At 35.8% G+C, this 22935-nt stretch overlaps 1 protein-coding gene across 1 annotated transcript; it reads right to left on the bottom strand.

Annotated features, from left to right (window-relative positions):
• Positions 1–3827: 3827 nt before the first annotated feature.
• On the bottom strand, positions 3828–20698 carry LOC129759895 (uncharacterized). Its single transcript, XM_055757460.1, has 2 exons — positions 19076–20698; positions 3828–4010 (listed from the first exon to the last, which is right to left on the bottom strand). The coding sequence occupies exons 1-2, from the start codon at positions 20696–20698 to the stop codon at positions 3828–3830; spliced, it is 1806 nt and encodes a 601-aa protein (XP_055613435.1).
• Positions 20699–22935: the final 2237 nt, after the last annotated feature.

Raw genomic sequence — 22935 nt, 5'->3', positions numbered from 1 at the left:
AAGATGAACGCTTAGAATTAAGAAAAAAGGAATCTCTTCGAGGAAACATCAAGTTTCATTGAGATCCTGTATGTGTTTGTGTTCGTTTCCAGAAAAAAAACTTATTTACCTAATAAGATACGAAGAAACATTCTTCGACAAAGTTTATGAGTGGAAAATTTCCTTTAAAAAGTTTTAAATTGGCTCAAAACCCATTAACAGTATCGGTTTTACATATGAAGCCAAATTGATGTTGATTTTTCAGTACAAAATATTAAATTTATCTATACAAAACTAAAAGTTCAAATTTACTCATGTGAACGTTACTTAAAAATTCTGCATAAAATGTTTGAAGAGTTTTGAACCTAATCGAAACGTTTTAGACCCCAGGGTTTGATAAATTCAAAAAATGACTCCAAACCGACTTAGTCTACTGTCTAGTTCTTTTGAAGCCTGATTAACAGTGCGTCTTTGCGTTAGGTTAACTCATTTGTGAGGCTTGAAAACTTTTTCTTTTCACAATTCCAAATGCCATCTACGAATATTTGTCATAATTTAAGCTTCAAGATAAATCATATTAAAAATAAATTGGCCGAAAAGGATCAAGGCAACTGATGAACAACGAATTTGAAATGTTTCTGCATAAAAAATATCCTCAAACCTTCTTATAAAATTGATGCTTGTTGCGCGAATTCAACCGTGTTTTGATCCGGAAAATCCCGCGAATAAAAAAAAGGGTTTATGATCTGCCAAAAATTTTGCATGGTTTAAGTACTTGCTGGTTAAAATGATTTTTATTACTGTTCTGGGGGGAGAGGGGGGGGGGATTTCTCGTAGCCGGAAGGGGTGAATGGGCGACAGCGTGTTATTTTAAGATTATATGCTGAAAAGTTAGATTGAAACATGAAGCGTTTTCGTGGGACGGACCAGTCGCTGACCCTTGTATCAGTGTTTTTCGTTTGGGAAACATTTTAAAACGATTGAAAAGATCTTAAAATCACATTTTGTTAGATTTTTGAAACAAAGTGCAATTACTCAAAAAATGAAATTTAAATTTTTTTTAGATAACAGGTTTGTTGTTTTTCTCTATTTGGCAAATTTTTCAAGATCATTTTATCTATGAAAGATATTCCAATTTCGAGATATTGCTGAGGAATCAAATATCACCAGGAATCAAGTATCCTAATTCTCCCTCAAACTTATGAATTTCTAAAAATTTTCTAAAAATTACTGTTCAATAGAAATTTTTTGTTTTTCTCTCAAAAGTTGCATAACCACATGAGCTAAAGAACTTATTTTTAGCACTTTTTCGGTTAAAATAAAATCACATATGTTATATTTTTTCTAAAAAAAATCCAGATTGGTTATTTATAGTTGACTAAACCTGTCAATATATATTTATGATCGAAAAATACATGGACCAATGATTTGTGTCGCTAACGAAATGATAAGTTTTTCAAAAATAGGTTTGTATCCAGTTTTCTCATGAGCATCTCTTAGCAGTAGTTTTTGACAATTGCTTGTCAAACAGTTGTTGTTAGTGTGGATTGTTAGATAAACATGTTTTAAAATATTCTGCGAAAAGAGTAAATTAAAATAATGATTGGATTTGATTTTAAGCTTATTTTAATCAACCCCATTTAAGACAGGGTTGGTTTTTTGAGAGTTAATAAAATTAAATTATTGAATTTATTTGAAAGTTTCCAATTGAAAACAGACATTTAGGCTTAACAAAGTCAGGAAAAAAATATTTGTTTCTATTATTTTCCCGTTGATATTTATTATTGCCTGCTAAATAAACAAAATTTGAAAAAAAGAATTGAAAATCTTTGAAATAATATGTTTTTTTTTAGAAATCCTTTAAAAAACATCAATTTTAAGTAATTTTTTTTGATGTACTCTTAATTGTAGTAAATCTAGATTTATGCAGAAAACATCTCAAACCCGTATTTTTAAGTTTAAAAAATACAATAAAATTGCCTAGATCACTGGTTTTCAAACTTTTTTCACTATCCGCTAACATTAGCAAAATTTCCGAGCACACCGCTCCAAATTAACCCAAAAATTGTAAAATATGCTGATAATTATCAAATTACATAATTCTTTAAAAAAAATAACTACATTGAACAAAACAAACATGAATTTTAATAACTTTAAAGATAATCTACCTAGTCGTTTGCAGCCAAAGAGCAATAAATGCAAACTCTATCAATTTCGAGTAAATAATGCTTAAAATCACACCTTAACCTTCAGCTAGTGTAAGATTAAGATTAATTTAATTTAATCTTCAAAATTATTTTCTTCCATTAAAATTTCTAAATTTCTTTGAAATTTCATCAAATTACTGAACTTTCGTAAAACTGAAAAAAAAATCAAAAAGAACCATTAAGATACTTTTTCTCAGAAGTCAAAATATCTCGAAGGCATCGATAAAGAAAATCTTTGCTTTAAAACCTTTTTTTTCAATGAACTTGTAACTTGGTTAATTTCTACAATAATAGTGCACTTATTTATTGAATGAACTTTGACTTATTCCCAAATGTTAGCTTGAATATCAGAAATAAGATATGATGGAATGAAATTTAATGCATATTTCGATTCAACAGGCCCAAGCCAGTTAAAGTTAAAGTTAAACATTTTGTATCACAGCTTGAAATTCAGGAGTAAGTCGATGAAAGTCGAGTACCGAAAGCTCCAAACATCAGAATGAAAACAGATAATTTTATTTCAGCAAGTTTCGACAAGTTATGTCGTTAGACGGAATACAATCAAAATAAAATAAATAATAAGAAATAAAATCTTTGACCAAAATTCGCAGTGAAAAATGAACATCAGAGTTGATAAAAACAATACCATATTTCTTTATCACTATTCAGAAAAAAAAACATCAGAATAATACTAAAAAGCAGTTTATTAAAAGCAAATCTCAAAAATTTTCTTTTTTAAACGTAAAGTTCGAAATGAGAATCATAGAAATAGATAATAGATGACAATAAAAACAAAATCTTCCTTAGTGAGCTAAAAACCCGATAATGTTAGGACTCCTTGAGTCTTTGGTATACAAAAAACACAAATTTCTATAATCAAAATATTCTCGCAGGGGAAATTAAAGCTTTGCAGCTTAAATTTTTATCAAAGAATACCTACAAAGTTTACATAGAAAATGGATTCAACATTTTTTAATTTCTTCTCTTATGTTATACATCTCTGATAAAGTTCAATGAGATCGAATTGGATGAGAAGGGGCAGTGAACAGGTACTCCCTCCCCCTTCACAATATGTGCCTTTTTTCACTAGACATTAAAATTGTTGTTTATTGGCTGGTTTTTGAAAATTTCTTCACCCGATTAGCGAGCTCTAGGACCGCGCCTGGTTACTGATATCTGCTACAACAGTGAAGAAAATTTGTTTAAACGCACAGCTATATTTCAACATTCGGGTAAGCCAGCCTACAATAATTGAACCAAATCAGTACCAAATGTTGAGTACTCTATAGAATAGTCAATAACTGTATTGCTTTCGAATTAAAGTTCTTATGTGACAAAAATAGAGACAAACATAGATTTTTATGAGGAAAATTCGTTTTAATGCACTTTAGCTGTAATGTTTATATTGAATAAAAAAATAAGTAAACATTTTGACTGTAAAAAGTGGTCAATATTTGGTTTGCTTTCCGTTCTGGCGAATAGTTTCGAAAATTCTGTTCTGACGAGATTTTCTAGATTTTTTTTGCAAGAATTGATCGCCAGCATAATCTCACAGCAGCCTCTAATTCCTTAATAGATCCGTACTGCTTTTCAGCTTTGTACACAACCCGAGCTAGGATGCCACAAAGGTTTCTATCGGGTTTAGGTCTGGACTGCGAGCCAATCCGAAACCGTAATGTCTCGCTCCAAAAACCATCGCATACTTGTCTTGCTGACGTAGATGACTGCGTTATCCTGTTGAAAAATGAAGCTTTCTGCCATAAAATCCTCAGCAAGTGGAACCAGAATGTCTTTCAGGAGTTCCACGTACTTTTCAGAATTTATCTTGGTGGAAATGGTAGCAAAAGGAGTTTTTTCCGTGACGTGAAAAAGCACCCCAAACCATAAGCGTCCCGCCTCCAAAATTTCGACTAAGCTTAACCTCGGGTTTCTTTCCCAAATCATGCCTTACTTACTTACTTAATGATCCCGCGCCGATCCTCCGGTGCATAGGGCCGTGGTAAAAGACCTCCACTGTTGACGATCCGGAGCCAGCGTCTTCACCTGGTCCCAGTCAAGATTTTCGTCGACAGTTCGGATTTCAGCGGCTAGGCTTCGCCGCCACGAGTTTCTGGGCCTGCCTCTTCTTCGATGACCTTCTGGATTCCAATCTAGCGCCTCTCTGCAAATCTCGTTTTCATCTTTTCGCAGCGTGTGCCCAATCCATCTCCACTTACGTTCTCGAATCTCGATTTCTAGCGCCCTTTGATGACACCGGCGATGTAGTTCCTCATTCGAGATCCAGTTGCCAGGCCACCAAGCGCGGATGATGTTCCGCAGGCAGCGGTTTACAAATACTTGCAGTTTTCGCGTCGTCACCGCATATGTGCACCAAGTTTCGCACCCGTACAGCAATACGGATTTGACGTTTGAGTTGAAGATTCGGATTTTTGTTCGTAGAGAGATCTGGCGTGACCGCCAGATGTTTCGGAGACTCGCAAACGCAAATCGGGCCTTTCTGATCCGGGTTTCGATGTCTTTCCTGGTACCACCATCAGGCGTTATCTGGCTACCAAGATACTGGAAGCACTCCACTTTCTCAACTTGTTGCCCAGCTACCATGAAACTGGAGGGATTTCCTGTGTTGATCTCCATCGACTTGGTCTTTCCGACATTGACTTTGAGACCTGCTGCCTTGGAACTTTCGGTGAGGTCGTCGAGTTTGCTCTGCATATCCGGTTGCGTTTGGGCGAGCAAAACAATATCGTCAGCCAGGTCAAGGTCGTTCAGATGCTCCATTGTTGAAGGATTCCACGGCAATCCTCGGTTCGGTGCACAGTCGATCGATCCAGTCAGAATCTCATCCATTACGATTAGAAAAAGTAGCGGTGATAAAATACATCCTTGTCTCACTCCAGCAGTTACCGGGATTGGCTCGGACAAGACACCGTCGTGCAAGACCTTGCACGAAAATGCCTCGTATTGTGCTTCGATGAGATGGACTAGTTTCTCTGGGACCCCTCGTCGCCTTAGAGCCGCCCAGATGTTTTCATGGTTGAGTCGGTCGAATGCTTTTTCGAAATCAACGAACACCAGCAGAAGAGAGTCCTGGAATTCGTTGATTTGTTCCAGTATGATTCGTAGCGTTGTGATGTGGTCCACACATGATCGTCCAGATCGGAATCCAGCTTGTTGCCGTCGGAGTGTAGCGTCTATTTTCTCCTGGATCCTGTTCAGAATCACTTTGCAGAGTACTTTGAGGGTTGTACAGATCAACGTTATGCCTCGCCAGTTACCGCACTCTGTCAGGTCTCCTTTCTTCGGGACCTTTACGAGGATACCCTGCATCCAGTCGGCCGGGAATGTTGCAGTATCCCAGATGTCAGCGAAAAGACGGTGCAACATTTGTGCTGACAGGGCAGGGTCGGCTTTCAGCATTTCAGCAGGGATACAATCGATCCCAGGTGCTTTGTTGGATTTCATGTTTTTGATTGCCGCTTCTATTTCAGCCAGCGAGGGCGCTTCCGAGTTGACGCCATTTATGCGACTTACTGTAGGCGCCTCGAGCTGCGGGTTCTGTTGGCCATCGCTATTCGTGACTCGGAAGAGTTGTTCGAAGTGCTCAGTCCATCGTTTGAGCTGATCTGTTCGATCGGTCAATAACTGACCTGCTCGGTCTTTCAGCGGCATTCTTGCATTAGTCCTTGCACCACTGAGGCGGCGAGAAATGTCATAAAGTAATCGGATATCTCCATTGGCGGCGGCTCTTTCCCCATCTTCGGCTAGGGAGTTTGTCCAGGCTCTCTTGTCTCGTCTACAAGCTCGTTTAACTGCCTTTTCCAGCTCCGCATATCGTAAGCGGGCGGCTGCTTTGGCTGACCCGGTACATGCCTGCTCAATTCCGACTTTCGCCTTTCTCCGATCATCGACCATCCTCCAAGTTTCATCCGACATCCATTCACTTCTTCTTCCACAAACTTTACCGAGAGTACCATGGCTCGTCGTGATAAAGGCATTCTTGATTCCACACCACTGTTCTTCGACTGTTCCGTCTGTCGGCAGCTCCGAGGCTCGGGATTCTAGCTGTTCAACGTATGCCCTTTTCACCTCTGGATTCTCCAACCGGCGGACGTCGTATCGACACCCGACTTTCTCCTCGCGCCGTTGGACACGCGCAACTCTCAGTCGTATCTCGCCAAGGACGAGGTGATGGTCAGATGCAATGTCTGCGCTTCGCTTGTTGCGGACATCAAGAAGGCTCCTTCTCCATTTTCGGCTGATGCAGATGTGGTCAATTTGATTTTCTGTTCGGCCATCTCGGGATACCCAAGTGACCTTATGTGCTGGTCGATGGGGGAAGAGCGATCCACCGATCACCATGTTGTTGTTGCCACAAAATTCTACAAACAGCTCTCCGTTTTCGCTCATCTGTCCTAAGCCATGGCGCCCCATGATGCGCTCAAGGTCTTGATTGTCGGAGCCAATCTTTGCGTTGAAGTCGCCCAAATGGATTTGAATGTCACCCTTCGGAATTCTCTCTACCACGCTGTTCAGTTGACTGTAAAACTGCTCTTTCTCCTGCAAATCGGCAACGTCAGTTGGCGCATAACACTGGACCATTGTAAGGTTTCTAACCCGTGTTCTAAATCTGGCTACGATTATTCTTTCGTTTATCGGTTCCCATCTAATGAGGGCCGCGTAGGCCTGCGGGCTTAACAGGAAACCAACTCCTCGTTCCCGAGTAGCATGTTCTCCTCGTATGCCAGAGTAAAGCAGGACTTGCCCGGATTGAGTCTTGTGTTCTCCAGTATTAGGCCAACGGACTTCGCTCAGTCCCAGAATTTCAAGCTTGAGGCGGCTAGCTTCTCTAGCAAGTTGAGCCAGCTTGCCTTGTTGGGCAAGGGTTAAAACATTCCAAGTTCCAATTCGTGTCCGTGTTTTCATGCTAAAAGTCGTCGCCAAAGTTCCAGATCGGTCATTTCTTTCGGATTCCGTAACAAGTTTATGAATCGGGAGCAGTAGGTTGTTAGCCTAAAGTCCCTATCCCGCGATGGGGCTGCCATCTTGGACTTAGCTGGCGGGAGCCGCATTTCATAAGTTCAGCCGCTTGCTGCAAGACAGACGCTGTTTGAGCCGCCCCTGACCTGGAGAACAGACGCTCGGTTGTTGTTGCACGCCGCCCCTGACCTGGGGAACAGACGCGTGCGGCCACCTTCTCAGTCTGCATGCGACCAAAGCATCCACCGGGGTTGGGTACCCGATCTCCGCTTAGGTTACTCGCACCCCAGCCGGCACCGCGGGGAGGTAGAGATAGGAGTTGTGAATAAGAGGTGATATGACCACTATGGGGTCTCGTGTTGCACATTATCCACCGTTTACCAGCCCCAAATCATGCCAGCAGTATGAATAACAATTAGGCCCGTCTAGATTGAATTTCTTTTCATCCGAAAACACCACATTATTCCATTCATTTCTCCATTCATTTTGCCGCAGCCCGTGGTGTAGAGGATAGCCTTCAAGTCTTCTAAGCCAACGGGCATGAGATCGAATCCCGGTCACGGCATACATAGTACACTTTCTGTACGCCTAGAGTTAAGTAAAAAAGGACCTCTTCGAGGAAACATCAAGTTTCATTGAGATCCTGTGTGTGTTTGTGTTCGTTTTTTAAAGTCATGTACGTACTTTTTGGCGAAATCCAATCTCGCCTGGATATGAGTGTGAGCCAAATTTGGTTTCTTGGCCTTTTTGGTGTACTTCAGGTGTCCAGAACCTCGTAGTATCTGCGCAGACTAAGCAGAAAACAGAACAAAGCGCACTTAAACTACTACAAGACCAAAATGACAGAACACAAAAGTTTTGATATCGCACTTAAGCCAAATGTATACTTTTCATGGTGTGCGTTTAAACGAATTTTCCATCCCAAAATCGATTTTTGTATCGTATTCAAAAAACACCTATTTTTAAATTGAGTCATTACAGTTTTAAGTTGCACACCCAATGACATACAATTTTGTTGACATGTTTTAGATCGCTTCATGAAGCATAATCTAACAAAAATAGTATGCGTTCAAACGAAATTTCCCGACTGTAGTAAGTAGTTTGTAACTAGAGATGTACCGAATATTCGGTCGGCCGAATATTCGGCGCCGAATATCGCCAAAAAACCGTGGCAAGTTGGACCTAACTGGTTTTAGCCTTTGTGGGTGAAATAATACCCCACCAGCAAATAAAAAAAAAACCGTTAAGCTGAATATTCGGCTCACCGAATAGTTGAGCTAAGTATTCGGCCGAATAGGCCGAAAAGGCCGAAAAGGCCGAATATCTATTATGAAAATTTATAGCATAACAAAATTGAAATTTTTTTCAAATGATTATTCAAAATTTAAAAAATATCCAATACTAATGTTGAAAAAGCTACACAAACATAACAATTTAATGATTTCAGCAAAACATCTTAGGTGTATCCGAGTATTGATCACTGTAGATAGCACAGAAGAATGCTGACGAGTATCGCTTTATACCATCTATGATTATCGTTTATTTAAGATTTTCTTGATATATCCAGGCTAACCCAAAAAACCAATAGAGATTCGTGATAAGTTAAATCTGGCCGGGATGTCCAGATATTGTTTAAAACTTCCCGAATTTCGTTAGTGTTTATTTCATTTATTTGCTAAATAAAAAAAAACTACAATTTCACATTAATTTTTTTAGATATTATGTTCAATAACAATTTTTGAAAAATTTCAAAATAGGCATAAGATCTGCCCCTTTTTAAAATTGTTTTTCAAAAATCGCCTTGAATGCCTGACCGCGTGGATATGCGTGGTTCAAAGTATGGTATGCTTAAGGTTAAAGATCATCTTGTTTTAACAACTATTTTGAGGTATCTTGCTCAAATTCGACCTTCATCTAATTCGATATCAAATAAGCAATTTTAAATTGCTTGGCACCTGTTTTGACATATTTTGTACCAGATTTCATAGGAACACAATCTCTTAGGTGATAAACGCCCTAGAAGCGACAAATCATCTGATTTCTTATCCTGTCAGTTATTTATGACATTTTAAAAATCAGAAAGTCCCCAACTTGAAAAAATCTTGTAACATATCATCTGATAATATCATCTAGTTGAAAATAACCGACTCAAAAACATAAAAGGAATTATTACGAAAAACAGATGGAAATTTATGTAAACGTTTTTGTTTTTTTTTTTTTCATTTAAAACTGAATAAAATATTCGACCGAATATTCGGCCGAATAGTTGAGAAGGTCAATATTCGGTATTCGGCCGTTCGCCGAATACCGCTATTCGGTACATCTCTAGTAGTAACAGATAACTGATACATTTTTCAAAAAGGTATCAATTCACATGAAAATTATGTAAACGAAAAAGAACTCTTATTCGTTCTTGGAAAACCTCTTATTTTCTAGGGTATTATATGAGTTTATGCGAAAAAATTCATTTATAAACCAATATTTGTATTCATAATGAATATTGAGTTAAACTTTTTTCAACATCAAATGAAAATTCTGAACAAAAATTTTGATAGATGATTCTGTTTATCCGATTTTCTGGAAGCAACAGAATGTACTGTAGAAAGAGAAAATGTGCAACACGAGGAAAGTGGGAATATTCGGAGCAAGGTTCTTTAGGTTCGATAAGTCGATTGGGGGAAAACAACTTGGGCTACTTCGAGTACAAAAAAAAATAATCCAAAAAAGAAACGTGAGGTTATTAGGTAAGATCAGATGGAAATAAATATGGTTATGATACTGAAAAAGGTCGGTCACACCTAAAGGTAAGCTTAAAGTGTGTCTTGAGGTAAGATGGGTGTAAAGGTAAGGTTGTTCTGTTGTCTAACTATTTAATTTACTGATTATATTATATAAGAACGTTCAATCAGTTGCCAGCTGGGCATATATCTACACGCATGCGGAATACCTGTCGTAGATTCATAACACTGAGAATGTTATGAATTTTATACGGTTGCGAAACTGTTTGCTCGTTCTACAAATAAGACATACACATACACGAAATACATTCATTACATGACAGTTCACACGAAGCCATGGTGTCGGGTATGTGTGAATTTGCATTGAAGATTCGTCAAACTTATAATCTAAAGAATGCAACTTAGCGCATACGTTGACGAAACTGCGGTGAATCCGTGCACCCATGGTGGATTATCTACATACATACATACATACATGATTCTGTTTATTCGATTTTCTGGAAGCAACGTTTGATTTGTATACCCCAAAATCGTTTCATCGACCTTTTCGCTCGGCAAACGTCATTTACTCTTGTTTCTGCCTTGTGTTTGAATCATTTTCCACATTGTCTTTTTTTCCTTCGAACAAGAGATATTGAGAATAAATAGTCGGGTATTCTGTGTTCATTTTCTGTTTTAGTTTTTGTTCCAACTTGATGATAAAACCTTAAATTATTTACAAATTTTGAATCATTAGCTGAATTCAATGCAGTTGCAATTTGGGGAAGAAAATTATAATAACAGAAAAAATCTCTGGGTTGTTATTAAAATTCTATTCAGCTTTAATACGCTTTTTCATTTCATTTTCATTAAAATCATTGAACACTTTGAAAGAACCATTGCAAATATTCATCATTCTTCTGAAAAAAAACTTATTTGATTAATTCATACTTTAATCATCTTTATTACTTTCTAATCAAAATCTCAATTCCATTTTGGCACCACTTTTATGCAAACTACCCACGCCAATGTAGGTGTAGCAAGATGTCCTTCATTGCTTTCACCGAACGAGGAAACGCACCTGATCCCGGTCAAACCCTTCCGATGAAGCTGATGCAGATCCAAACCCTCAAATTACAACCCCTCGCCACTTTCCCAGCAGAAAGGTCGCATAAAACGGTGACATCGAATACAAATGGGTGATAATGAAATGGTTAATTAGACGCCTTCAAAAGGACATTCTCCGGAGCTCCAAGAAACAACCAAGTGGAACGATGGAAGATATCGAAAAACTTTCTTCGCATTCTGGATGTCGGAGTCTCCGGTCTTCATTGCCATCGCCATTGGGGCGGAAATTGAAGAAAATATGCTCCATTTCATCCGCGCTCGGGTTTGATGGTCATGAATTTTCCCCTCCCACTTACTTAGAGAAGCTTTTCCTTCTCTTGCTGATAAAGATGTTGTATCGGAATTATCTTACTTTTCTTGAGTAAAATTCTAGAAATTTTCCCTTTTTTTGAAATTTTCTGTTAAAACAGGTTTAAAGAAACAAAGCCAAGAAGTTTTAAAGAAAATCAATTGTTCTGATAGATGAATTAATCAAGAATAATTATTGCGGAAATTCTAACAGAACCAGATGAGATCGAACTTTATTATCATTCCGGGCGATAAAATTGCAATTTCTCTAATTAATTCCAAACAGGGTGAGATTCAAGTTACGAGAAATTTATATATGTAGATTATAGGCTTTTCGAAAATGGTTCTTGAAAAGCTAAGCTTTTTCCATTTAATCGTTTAAATCGTTTTTTTTTGTGCGGTTGTAGGAAAAAAAATTAATAAAAATCTCAAAACAACCATTTGTCACCTCAGATTACGCAACCAATTTAGGGTTGACAAGTTGTGAAAACAACATATTAGACAACGGAAGAGCAATTAAATCATTTTCCGTGGAAAATTTACGACTCTTTCTTTTTTCCTTCCCCAACATCAACCAAAACCGGTTGAGTGAAATAAAAATCCATTCTAGGTAAATGTCCTTCTCGCTCACATATGAGCGGGAAGGATGTCGCGTGTCAGAAAATGTCCCAAAAAGCCATCATCTCTCCCATATATGCGCTGTTCGAAAACAGGAGTACAAAAAAAAACAAATAGAAAGGGATATTTATTCGCGTTTTTCTAAACGCGTTTCGCGCTGATAAATTGCAATGTTTTTCGGATGTGGGATTTGTTTATCCCGTAATGGGCAAACCCATTCATCCCGTACGAATAGAGAAGTCAAAATCACAGTAAATAAAAACCTAACTAGCAAGGCACAGTGCGTTAAAGGTAAAAGTTTCAAATTTATAAATAAACTTGAGTTTTGGAAGACGAAAATGACAAAATTTCCAAAGATTACAAAAATGACAAAAATCACAAAATCACTTGAATAACAACAATGACAAAACTAACAAAATTGTCGAAATTTAAAAAACGAAAAAAAATGACAAAAATGACAAAAATGACAAAAATGACAAAAATGACAAAAATGACAAAAATGACGAAAATGACAAAAATGACAAAAATGACAAAAATGACAAAAATGACAAAAATGACAAAAATGAAAAAAATTACAAAAATGACAAAAATGACAAAAATGACAAAAATGACAAAAATGACAAAAATGACAAAAATGACAAAAATGACAAAAATGACAAAAATGACAAAAATGACAAAAATGACAAAAATGACAAAAATGACAAAAATGACAAAAATGACAAAAATGACAAAAATGACAAAAATGACAAAAATGACAAAAATGACAAAAATGACAAAAATGACAAAAATGACAAAAATGACAAAAATGACAAAAATGACAAAAATGACAAAAATGACAAAAATGACAAAAATGACAAAAATGACAAAAATGACAAAAAGACAAAATTGACAAAAATGAAAAAAAATGGCAAAAATGACAAAAATGACTAAAATGACAAAAATGACAAAAATGACAAAAATGACAAAAATGACAAAAATGACAAAAATGACAAAAATGACAAATATGACAAAAATTACAAAAATGACAAAAATGACCAAAATGACAAATATGACAAATTTGGCAAAATGAAAAGTCACAAAAACAAGCAAAAGTTTTACAAAAATCAAAGAAAAATAAGATTATACAAAAATTGCATAATAATTAGCCAAAATTAACACAAAAATGTAATAAAAAACACAAAAATGACTCATAAATGAACAAAAAAACACGAAATGACACCGAAATTAAACAAATATGACACAAAAATGACTCAAAAACGATACAAGAATGACACAAAAATAACAAAAAAAATGAAAAAATTACACAAAAATAACACATAAAGACTTGAAATTAACACAAAAATAACAATTAAATGACACAAAATTGAAGTTAAAACGACACCAAAAAATCACATAAATGACACAAAAATTTCACAAAGCAAATACAAAAATAACACAAAGAAGTCAAAAAAAAACTTTTAAAATGACACAAATATAACACAAGAATGACTCCAAAATTAATCAAAAAAAAACAGCACAGAAATGATACAAAAAATAACACAAATATCACACAAAATGGCAGAAATGGCACAATACAGACATAATTGGCAATATTTAACATTCAAATTTTTCATTCATTCACAATTTCAATTTTCACAAAAATAAACACAAAAATGACACTCAAATGACACAATAATCACACAGAAATAACACAAAAACGACACAAAAATTTCACAGAAAAATTACAAAAAAATGAAACGAAAATGTCTAAAGTGACACAGATTAGACAAAAAAAATTACACAAAATTGACACAAAAATTACACAATTACGAAACAAAAGAGCCACAAAATTGACTCAAAAATGACACAAAAATGTCACAGAATAAACACCAAATTGACTTAGTATAGACACAAATATGACACTGGATAGAAACAAAAATAACACAAAAAGCACAAAAAAGGCAAAACATACCAAAAATAATAAAAAAAAGACACAAAAATGGCACAAAAATTACAAAAAATGACAACAATTGGACACAAAAATAGCGCTAAATAACACAAAACTAACAAAAAAACGCTGCAAAATTAAAAGAAATTTAAAAAAAATAACACTAAAATAAAACAAAAAAAGGCAAAAATGACAAAATGGTTGCACAAAAATAACATAAAAATAACACTTAATGACCCAAAAATAAAACAAAATCACACAAAAATAACTGCATTCTTACAAAATATCGACAAAAAAATTGAAGAAATACGATTCTTAAAAACTAAAAAACGAAACAAAAATGACATAAAAATTAAAAAAAAATTTATCAAAAATGACACAAAAATTAAACAAAATATTACAAAATCCTCACAAAAAATTCACAAAGGACACAAAAATGTTACAAAAATAACACAAAAATGACCCATTAGTCATAAATGATACAACCGTGACACAAAAAAAGCACAAAAATGTCACAAAATTGACAAAAAAATGACACGAAAATGCCACAAAACAACACAAAAATGGCACAAAAGTCACATAAAAAATCGATCGAATAAGACAAAATTATGCCACATAAATGACACAAAAATAAAACAGAAATGACACAAAAATGACACCATTAAAACACTAAAATAACACATAAATGACACAATCATGACACGTCATTAACACAAAAATGTAACAAAAAAAAAAACACAAAAATGACACAAAAGATACAAAAAATGACACCAAAATTACACATAAACGACACAAGCATAACACAAAAATTGCATAAAATCACATAAACATGACAAAAAATGACCTAAAAATTAACACAAAAATGACACAGAAATGGCACAAAAATGACACTGAATTTTTTTTTTTTTTTTTTTTTTTTTTTTTTTTTTTTTTTTTTTTTTTAGATAGATAGATAGATTTTATTCAATGTAAAACTCAGAACAAAAACCTTAATGAACTTGCGTTCCTCTAAAAGGTTTCATTTGAAGCTAACAAGGATATAATTCAGTATGGCTATGCTTACATTAACCGCTCTAAATTGGATTTTAAGAATTTTTTTACACGAATTTTAAATATAGGTACATTTTCACTATGACGAATTTCTCTACTTAGACGATTGTACATTTTTGGGCCTGTAGTTTCTAATCGCCTTTCTCCGATTCTCGTTGTTGAACTCTCTACAAATAATCTATCCATAAACCGGGTATTATGATTATGAGTTGCATGATGTACATTGAAATTATGGTGGATGTCCTTGATTCGTACTATTCGGTGCATGATAACCAAAGTTTGTAAGTCGCGCAAGCAGCTTATTGGTAAAATGTTATGTCCTGGCATTCTATACAGATCTAAGCTGGGGTACAAGTAAGGAAGCTTAAAGATAGATTTCAAACATCTATTCTGCTGAACTTTTAACGTTAATAAATTAGTTAAATTGGTGTGTCCCCAAGCACTAATAGCGTATGTATAGCGACTATGTATAAAACTATAATATAGCTTTTGCAAAACATGTCTTGGCATGAAATACGAAAACTTACGGATTAATCCACAAATGGGGGCACAAGTTTTTACAAGATTTGTTATATGTGGCTTCCAAGATAAGCGGTTGTCTATGTGCACTCCTAAATATTTAAAGCACGATACTTCTTCTATTTCACTATTTTTGTGGATAAGTTGTGAATGTGGCGGCAGTTTCGTTTTGATTCCACGCAAGGATGGTCTGAATCCACTCGTTCACTCAATCGCGATACACTCTTCAACGATTCACTCAAGCGCTCTTTCGGATCTCGCGAATCTTCGTCTGAACCGAACGCTGGGGGAAAAAGAATAACGTTGATCGAATCTGTTTGTGAGTGCTGCTGGTTTTGAACGCTGGGCGCTTGCATACGGGCAGGTTTGAATCATGCAATGATGCAATCATCGACTTTCCTGGCTCCAGATATTCGTTCGCTGATCCGATTCAACTGGTTCAACTGAAAGAAGGAATCGAATCGGCAAATGATTGGCTCGCCGTTCGTTCAGATATCTTTCAATCGCCGCACACAGTATTTAACAAAAAAAAAAATCATTGCGGCCAAACGGTACACGGTAGACATTTGAATTCTTCGCAACATGTTCATATTTTTTTATGATCTTTCTTATTTTTATAGAAAAAACTGATTATATTGCCAAGGGATATGAAAAATAAGTTAAAACTTTGATGTACCGTAAACCGGGGGAACTTTGATCAGCGGGGTAACTTTGATTAACATGAAATTTTTGCAGATTATCATCATTAACTTAGTATAAAGATAAAATATCTGCAAACTGTTTACTACGTTTGAAAGCCTATAAATTGAGCTACAGATAAGCTAAATTTGGTTTTTATTAGAAGATTTTTTATATTACAAACTATAATTTCAAAATCTCAAAATATCTCGTTTTTTGAAGGCTCACAAACAAACAACTCTTCTGATCAAATTTAAGCATTTAGGAGCAAATGGGTTAGTTAATGCGAAAGTTCAACTTTTTTCTTGTTGTAAGTTTAGTTTAAGCGTTATTTTTATGGCCATTTGATGATAGTTTTTGAATATTAAAAAAAATCGGTCATATTCCATGAAAAAGCCCGAGAAGAAAAAGTGGCTAAAATCCTATCAAATGGTTAAGTTTGAAGAAAAAAATGAACATGGGAACAGAGCGAGGATTTAGGGAATTGCATAAAGATAAAATTTCATTTGTTTTTAAGGTAAAAACATATTGAGAATTGTTTATATTTTGCCCCTAAATGTATGCAGCAACATTGTCCATCTTTTGAGTATATTTGTTTCGAGATAAAATTTGAAATCATGTTAAAATACATTAATCAAATTTGGAAACTTTTGTGGTAGTAATAGAGAACACTATCAATTTTTTTTTTTTGAAAATTAAGGTTTTAAGTCAATAATCAACTTTCCAAAATTCCGCTAGAAATTTTGACTTTTGGGAGAAAAGTTATTGAAGTTTTCTTTTTGAAAATTTTGTCCAAATTTGCAAAAACGGGTGTTTAAAGTTGTTGAATGAGCTGAAATATTCATCGTCAAATATTTAATGACTTCCTTGAGTGATGTGAGGAATAGTTGTAAACAAATCTTTTGGGTCTTTTGCATAATTCAATTTTTATTTTAAGTGTTGTATCTCTGAAACAAGAACATTCAATGAGATATAATTAATTGATTAAAAAAATCTTTCCATGTGTTTCCATGTACGCTTGTTTGTTTATCAGTTTTCAAAAATCAATTTTACCATCAACTGACCAATTTTAAAATTTACACACGCCATTTCACCAAAACTAGAGGTGAGAGACTAAATTTGACAAATGTTTTGAATTTTAAGACGCAAAATTTTTCCAAAATCCGTTTTTCAAACAAAGGTACCAAAAATGCTGTTTCCCTGTGTTATTTATTAATATAAAAATGAAGATTAGTTTGGATTAAAATTTGATCAAATTTGAAACTAATCATGAGTTTTTTTTTCATCACAAAAGGCTAAATTTTTATGAAAAAATAATAACACTATGAAAAAAAAGGCAAATGTGGTAAATATATGAAAAATGAATGTATGATGAAAACATTACAAACTTGTGATTAAACCATCGCAAAGTTTAGACAAAAAATGTACAACGAAAAAATAACAAAAATATTGAAAATTCTATTTAAACTGCGCCACAGAAAACCATCACAGAAGTTTTGGTTCAAATCACAGAATTCGAGAATTTTTTTTATCATAAACATAGTTATTTTTTTTGGAAACCTTGGGCTTGAATAATCAATTGTTTCTTGTCTTAAATCATTCTAGATGGAGCTTTGAACTTTCTTAAAGAATTGAAACATTTTTTTATAATTTTTCATGGATTTTTCAATACATGTTAACAAAAACAGTCGAAAAACGGAAGAATACATGAAAAAGTTATGAAGTATTTAAAGTTAATAATTGGAGATATTATTTTAATAATAAGATGAACAAGTTTTATAATCTCTTTTCACCGATAATGAAAATGGATACATTTCTTTTTTCATTACATTTATACCCATCATCTCTTAAGCTGATGTATACACATTTCTTAAAATCGAAAATGGGTAATATTTTGCTTTAAAAACGGTTTTTGATAAAAGAAGTTTCTGAATCATCAATTTCATAATTCAAACAACAAATCAAATGTTTTAATGATACTATTCATCATAAAAAAGGATCCACCTAACGCTGACGCTCGAGCTACTTTCAGAAGCGCCCGAACGCAGGCAACCAAACTGTAGCAAAACCAACTTTGCGAGCAGAACGAATGATCGGATGCGGTCGAAAGAATTGCAATCATCAATCGCTCGCTGATGATATTCGTCTGCGATTCTTCTGTGCAGAATCATCTTCCAAAGCAATCGCTTGATGATTGGATCATAGGATGGCAGATAGGCAACCCAATCGCCTCCTGAATGAACTAAAGAGGTTGGCCGGAAAGTCCGATTGGTTCGCTCACTGAGTGCCATCGTGTGTAATTTTTTTCGAATGCGTTCGGGGAATGGGTTACCTCAGAGGGTGAGTTAATCATTTTATGTTCGTCGATTTATTCGCCAATCACCATCCTTGATTCCACGAAAGATAATAAATTTGGTTTTAGTGGCATTCAATGTAAGTAGGTTGTTCTCGAGATATTTATCTATGGTAATCAGGTCACTCTCCATTTCACGAATGACGGCTTCTACATCCTTCTTCGAATATTCCAGTACCGTGTCATCAGCGAACAGCTTCGGGATACCACACAGGGTAAGTTTAGATAAGTCGTTCACATAAATTAGAAACAGAAGCGGACCTAAGTTGCTCCCTTGAGGTACGCCTACACTTATAGGTAACTGAGAGCTTAATGTGTCGTTGACTTTAACTACTTGTTGACGATTTTCCAGATAACTGTGCATCAGTTCGTTTGCTAAGCCTCTTATACCATATGCTTCTAATTTTTTCAGCAACAAGCTATGATCTATTGTATCAAAAGCTTTTGATAAATCAAGAAACAAAGCTCCCGGTATTTCATTCTTCTGATCCAAACTGTATGACACACTATTAACTAGTTCCAGTAGAGCTATCTCCGTGGAACCTCCTTTACGAAATCCGTGTTGATATTGATAGAAAAAATTTTCACCATCTAGAAACTCCAACAGTCTTGTTGCGATCAGATTCTCAAATACCTTGCTGAAGGCAGAGAGAACTGAAATCGGTCGGTAACTATTAAGTGCCTTAGGATCACCGGACTTAAACACTGGGTGGACAACAGCTAGCTTAAGACATTCGGGATACTTGCCCATACGAACACTATCGTTGAAGGCTGAAGTGAGAATAGGGGCTAAAACCGCGTGGTGGGTTCGAAGCGCTGACACAGGAAAACTGTCCACTCCAGAAGCTTTCGAAGGATCCAGACTGGATATAATTGTTATGACTTCTCGGACGGTGGATGGTCGAAGAAAAATTGAGTTTCTGATCCGCTTGATGGTTCCAAATTCATCTATGTTTCCGGTCGAGTGGTGTTGGCTTGCAAGATGTTGTCCAATTGCAGTAAAGAACTCGTTGAATGCATTTGCCACAGGTAATGGACTATCAACAGATTCTCCATGCAGATTCAATGTCAGCTCAACAGGTTTGGAATTCTTTCCTATCATTTCGTTAATTCGTTTCCAAAGAATTTTCATGTTGGATGTATTCATAAGTTGCTCATAATATTCGATTTTTGCCTTCCGTTTTACGTTCTGTAGTTGCTTATTCATTCTCTTCATTTGTTCGGAAAGATTGAGGTTTGTGGGGTTCTTTTTCCATTTCCGCAAAATTTTATCCCTAGATTTCAAAAGTTGCCATATTTCTAGAGTCATCCATGGACAAATTTTCCTCATTCGAACTACAGCGGTAGTGACGTGGGTATGTTTAACAAGAAGTTGTTGGTAGCGCTCAGTTATAGTATTCAATCTAGCATTCGGGTCTTGGTTCCGAAAATCAGCATTTCTTAGGAAATCAACGAAGTCTTTTTCGAGATGTTCTCGATTCGTATGTCGCCGAGATAAGATTTTAACTTCCGGTAAAGCTTTTTTGATAATGTAAGTAGTGAGAACAGGCCTGTGATCACTGATGTCACACTCAAATGTGCAATTAATTATTGAACGGAGGTCGTTGATGCGAACGATGCTGTGGTCCAGCAGATTGTTGCTAGCAGGTCTGGTGACAATGTTATTTGAGACAGCGAGGCTGAAGCAACTCAAGAGACTTTGGTACTGCAATACTACACTATCGTTCTCCCTATTGATAGGAATATTGAGGTCACCCAATATGAAGATGGGCTTACTGAGGTTTGCTTCGGTGAGAAGTATCTCTAGGTGGTTAATGAACTTGGAAAAGTTGTAGCCTGGTGGTCTGTAAATTCCATGAACAGTAATCGATTCTCCGTAGTGTAAAATTTCGATTCCAATATGGTGGTATCCATCATCTTCAGTATTGCGCTTTATAGTGAACTTTATATCATCCCTTACATAGATTGCAAGGCCGCCGCCGTTACTTAAACGAGATGAGAAGGTGGCTTTGTATCCTGGTAAATTGAAAAAGGCAATGTTCTTTTCCTTTACCCACGTTTCACTTATTACGATAACATCGATATTTATCTTCAGATTTTCGAGGAATATTTTCAGCGAATCGAATTTATCTGGATTATTCATTCCACGAATATTCAATTGCAGAAGTTTAGGGTTCTTTCTATGACTTTTTTGAATATCTTCTGTAGATTCGCAGAAGATATTGGTACTTTTTTCTAGGATCAGTTCATCAGTCATGTTTGGTTAAATCTAGGTATAAGAACTACTATGTTTTTAGTACATAGGGATGTTCTTCAAATCCGACCGTGAACGAATAACAATCGGTTTACATTTCGAAGTCTTTTTCAAAAGTATGTTTCCATCTAGAGCGGGCCAAACATACGCAATATTGAGCTGTTTTTGCTTACTTCGCAGTTCTTGAAGTATCCCATTTATCATCGGTGTTAATTCACTACGAACAGATACATGGACTTGTTCTGATTGGACATTCGGGGCATCTATTTTAAGTTCGTTGACGTGAAGACGGCCGTACTTACGTTTATCTTCAAGAATCTTAGTCTTTGTAGCAACATTTTTCAGAACAACACGAATTGGAGGCTTGTTTTTCGTGGAAACAGAAGATTTGAATCTTTCGCATGACAAAATAGAATCTACTTGGACATTGCATCTGAATGAGGATAGGGTCTTCTCAACCACTTTGGGTAATACTTCGTCAGGTACGACTGGTACACCAGTAATAATGACATTGTTCGCCAGTGATGATTTCTCTTGGTTAATAATTGAAGATTCAAGAGTTTGAAGTCGTTGTTCAAGAGTTTTGGTAAAGCTTACAGAATCACTAAGAGCTTTTTTCAAAGACGAGTTTTCTCGCTTAAGGGTGAGCAATTCATCTCCAAAATGCTGCAATTTAGCCAGTGCGTTATCGACCATGGTGGACATAAAATCTTGGCTTTGTATTATTTGGTCAGTAATTTCTTCGAACTTATGACCCATCTTTGATAAAATATTTCGATTCAAAATTTCTTCTGACATACTGGCAGCACGGAATTCAAAATTGAATGCTTCCCAAACTCAAATGCAGATGGCGCTGCAATCGCCAAAAATTGATCGAGGTCTACCGGGAACTGTCAGATTTGCAAAGCAAATGGCTCACAAGCAAGCAATAGCACTCTCTCCTCTCACCTGATGATTTGCAGCCGGATGGCAATTCCGTGTGTAGTTAGGCTCAAATCTTGTTCGTCTCGGCACACGTCGGATAGATGTTGGACAACCTTAGCGTAGAGGGTTCTTGTTGTTTCTCGGGTTCGGACTTCGTGGTTGTCGAATGAATTTGCGGTTCTTTGCGGGGCATAGACGGGGTCGGTGGAGCGGAAATATAAACAAACAGCAGTGGTGGGTTTTTATTAGGTAGCAGATCAGGGTTTTACAGGCTCAGACACTGTTCATTCCAATAATTCACGGAATGTAGCGATTAAGCAGCAACAGCAGCATAGGCGGGCAACAACAACAGCAGCATTGGCGGGCAACAACAGCAGCAGTGAGCAGGATTAGTGAGGTCAATCGATTATCTCGCCGTGGTTGGTGGGTGTGGTTGGCGGTTAGTGGGAGAGCAGTGGGCGGGGAGGGAGGCGCGCTCGATCGACACTATCTGGCCAGCTGAATTTCAATATCAGTTCCACATACCATTCCAGACCAACGGGGATGTTTCGATGGGCGTATTCGGCAGAAAAGATGCTAATTTATCCAAATCCAGTAGGCACAGGGCAGCTTAGGCAGGTTTTCAGGTATAAATATGCACAAAATCGGAGCGGCTAAGTAAGCAGATGTTTACCAGAGCAAGGATGCCAGAAGAATTGACACCAAAATGACACAAAAGATACAAAAAATGACACACACATGAATAAAAATTGCATAAAATCCCACAAACATGACACAAAAATAACCAAAAAAATGACACAAAAATGACTAATAAAAGACACAAAAAACACCAAAATTACACAAACAAGATCAAACATGACACATCATTGACACAAAAATGCAACGCCAAATACACATAAAAGGCAAAAAAATACACCAAAATGACTGAACAATGAAATTTAAATGACACAAAAAGAAAGCAGTAATAACACAATAATAACACAAAATTGACACTTAAATGGCACAAAAATCACACAAACATTACACATAATAAATACAGAAACCACAATAAAATGACACTAAAAACATCAAAATGACACAAACATGACACAAAAATGACACATATTTGACAAAAAATTGACACAAAAATGACACAAAAATGACACAAAAATGACACAAAAATGACACAAAAATGACACAAAAATGACACAAAAATGACACAAAGATGACACAAAAATTACACACAAATAACACAAAAATAACACAAATATTTCACTAAATTGACACAAATATGACACAAAAATGGCACACAAACATGACACATAAATGACACAAAA

Source organism: Uranotaenia lowii, chromosome 1 (assembly GCF_029784155.1).
Source record: "Uranotaenia lowii strain MFRU-FL chromosome 1, ASM2978415v1, whole genome shotgun sequence".
In the NCBI taxonomy this organism is placed as follows: domain Eukaryota; kingdom Metazoa; phylum Arthropoda; class Insecta; order Diptera; family Culicidae; genus Uranotaenia; species Uranotaenia lowii.
Note: the sequence above shows the minus strand (reverse complement) of the source record. Positions and strands in the feature narration are given on the sequence as shown.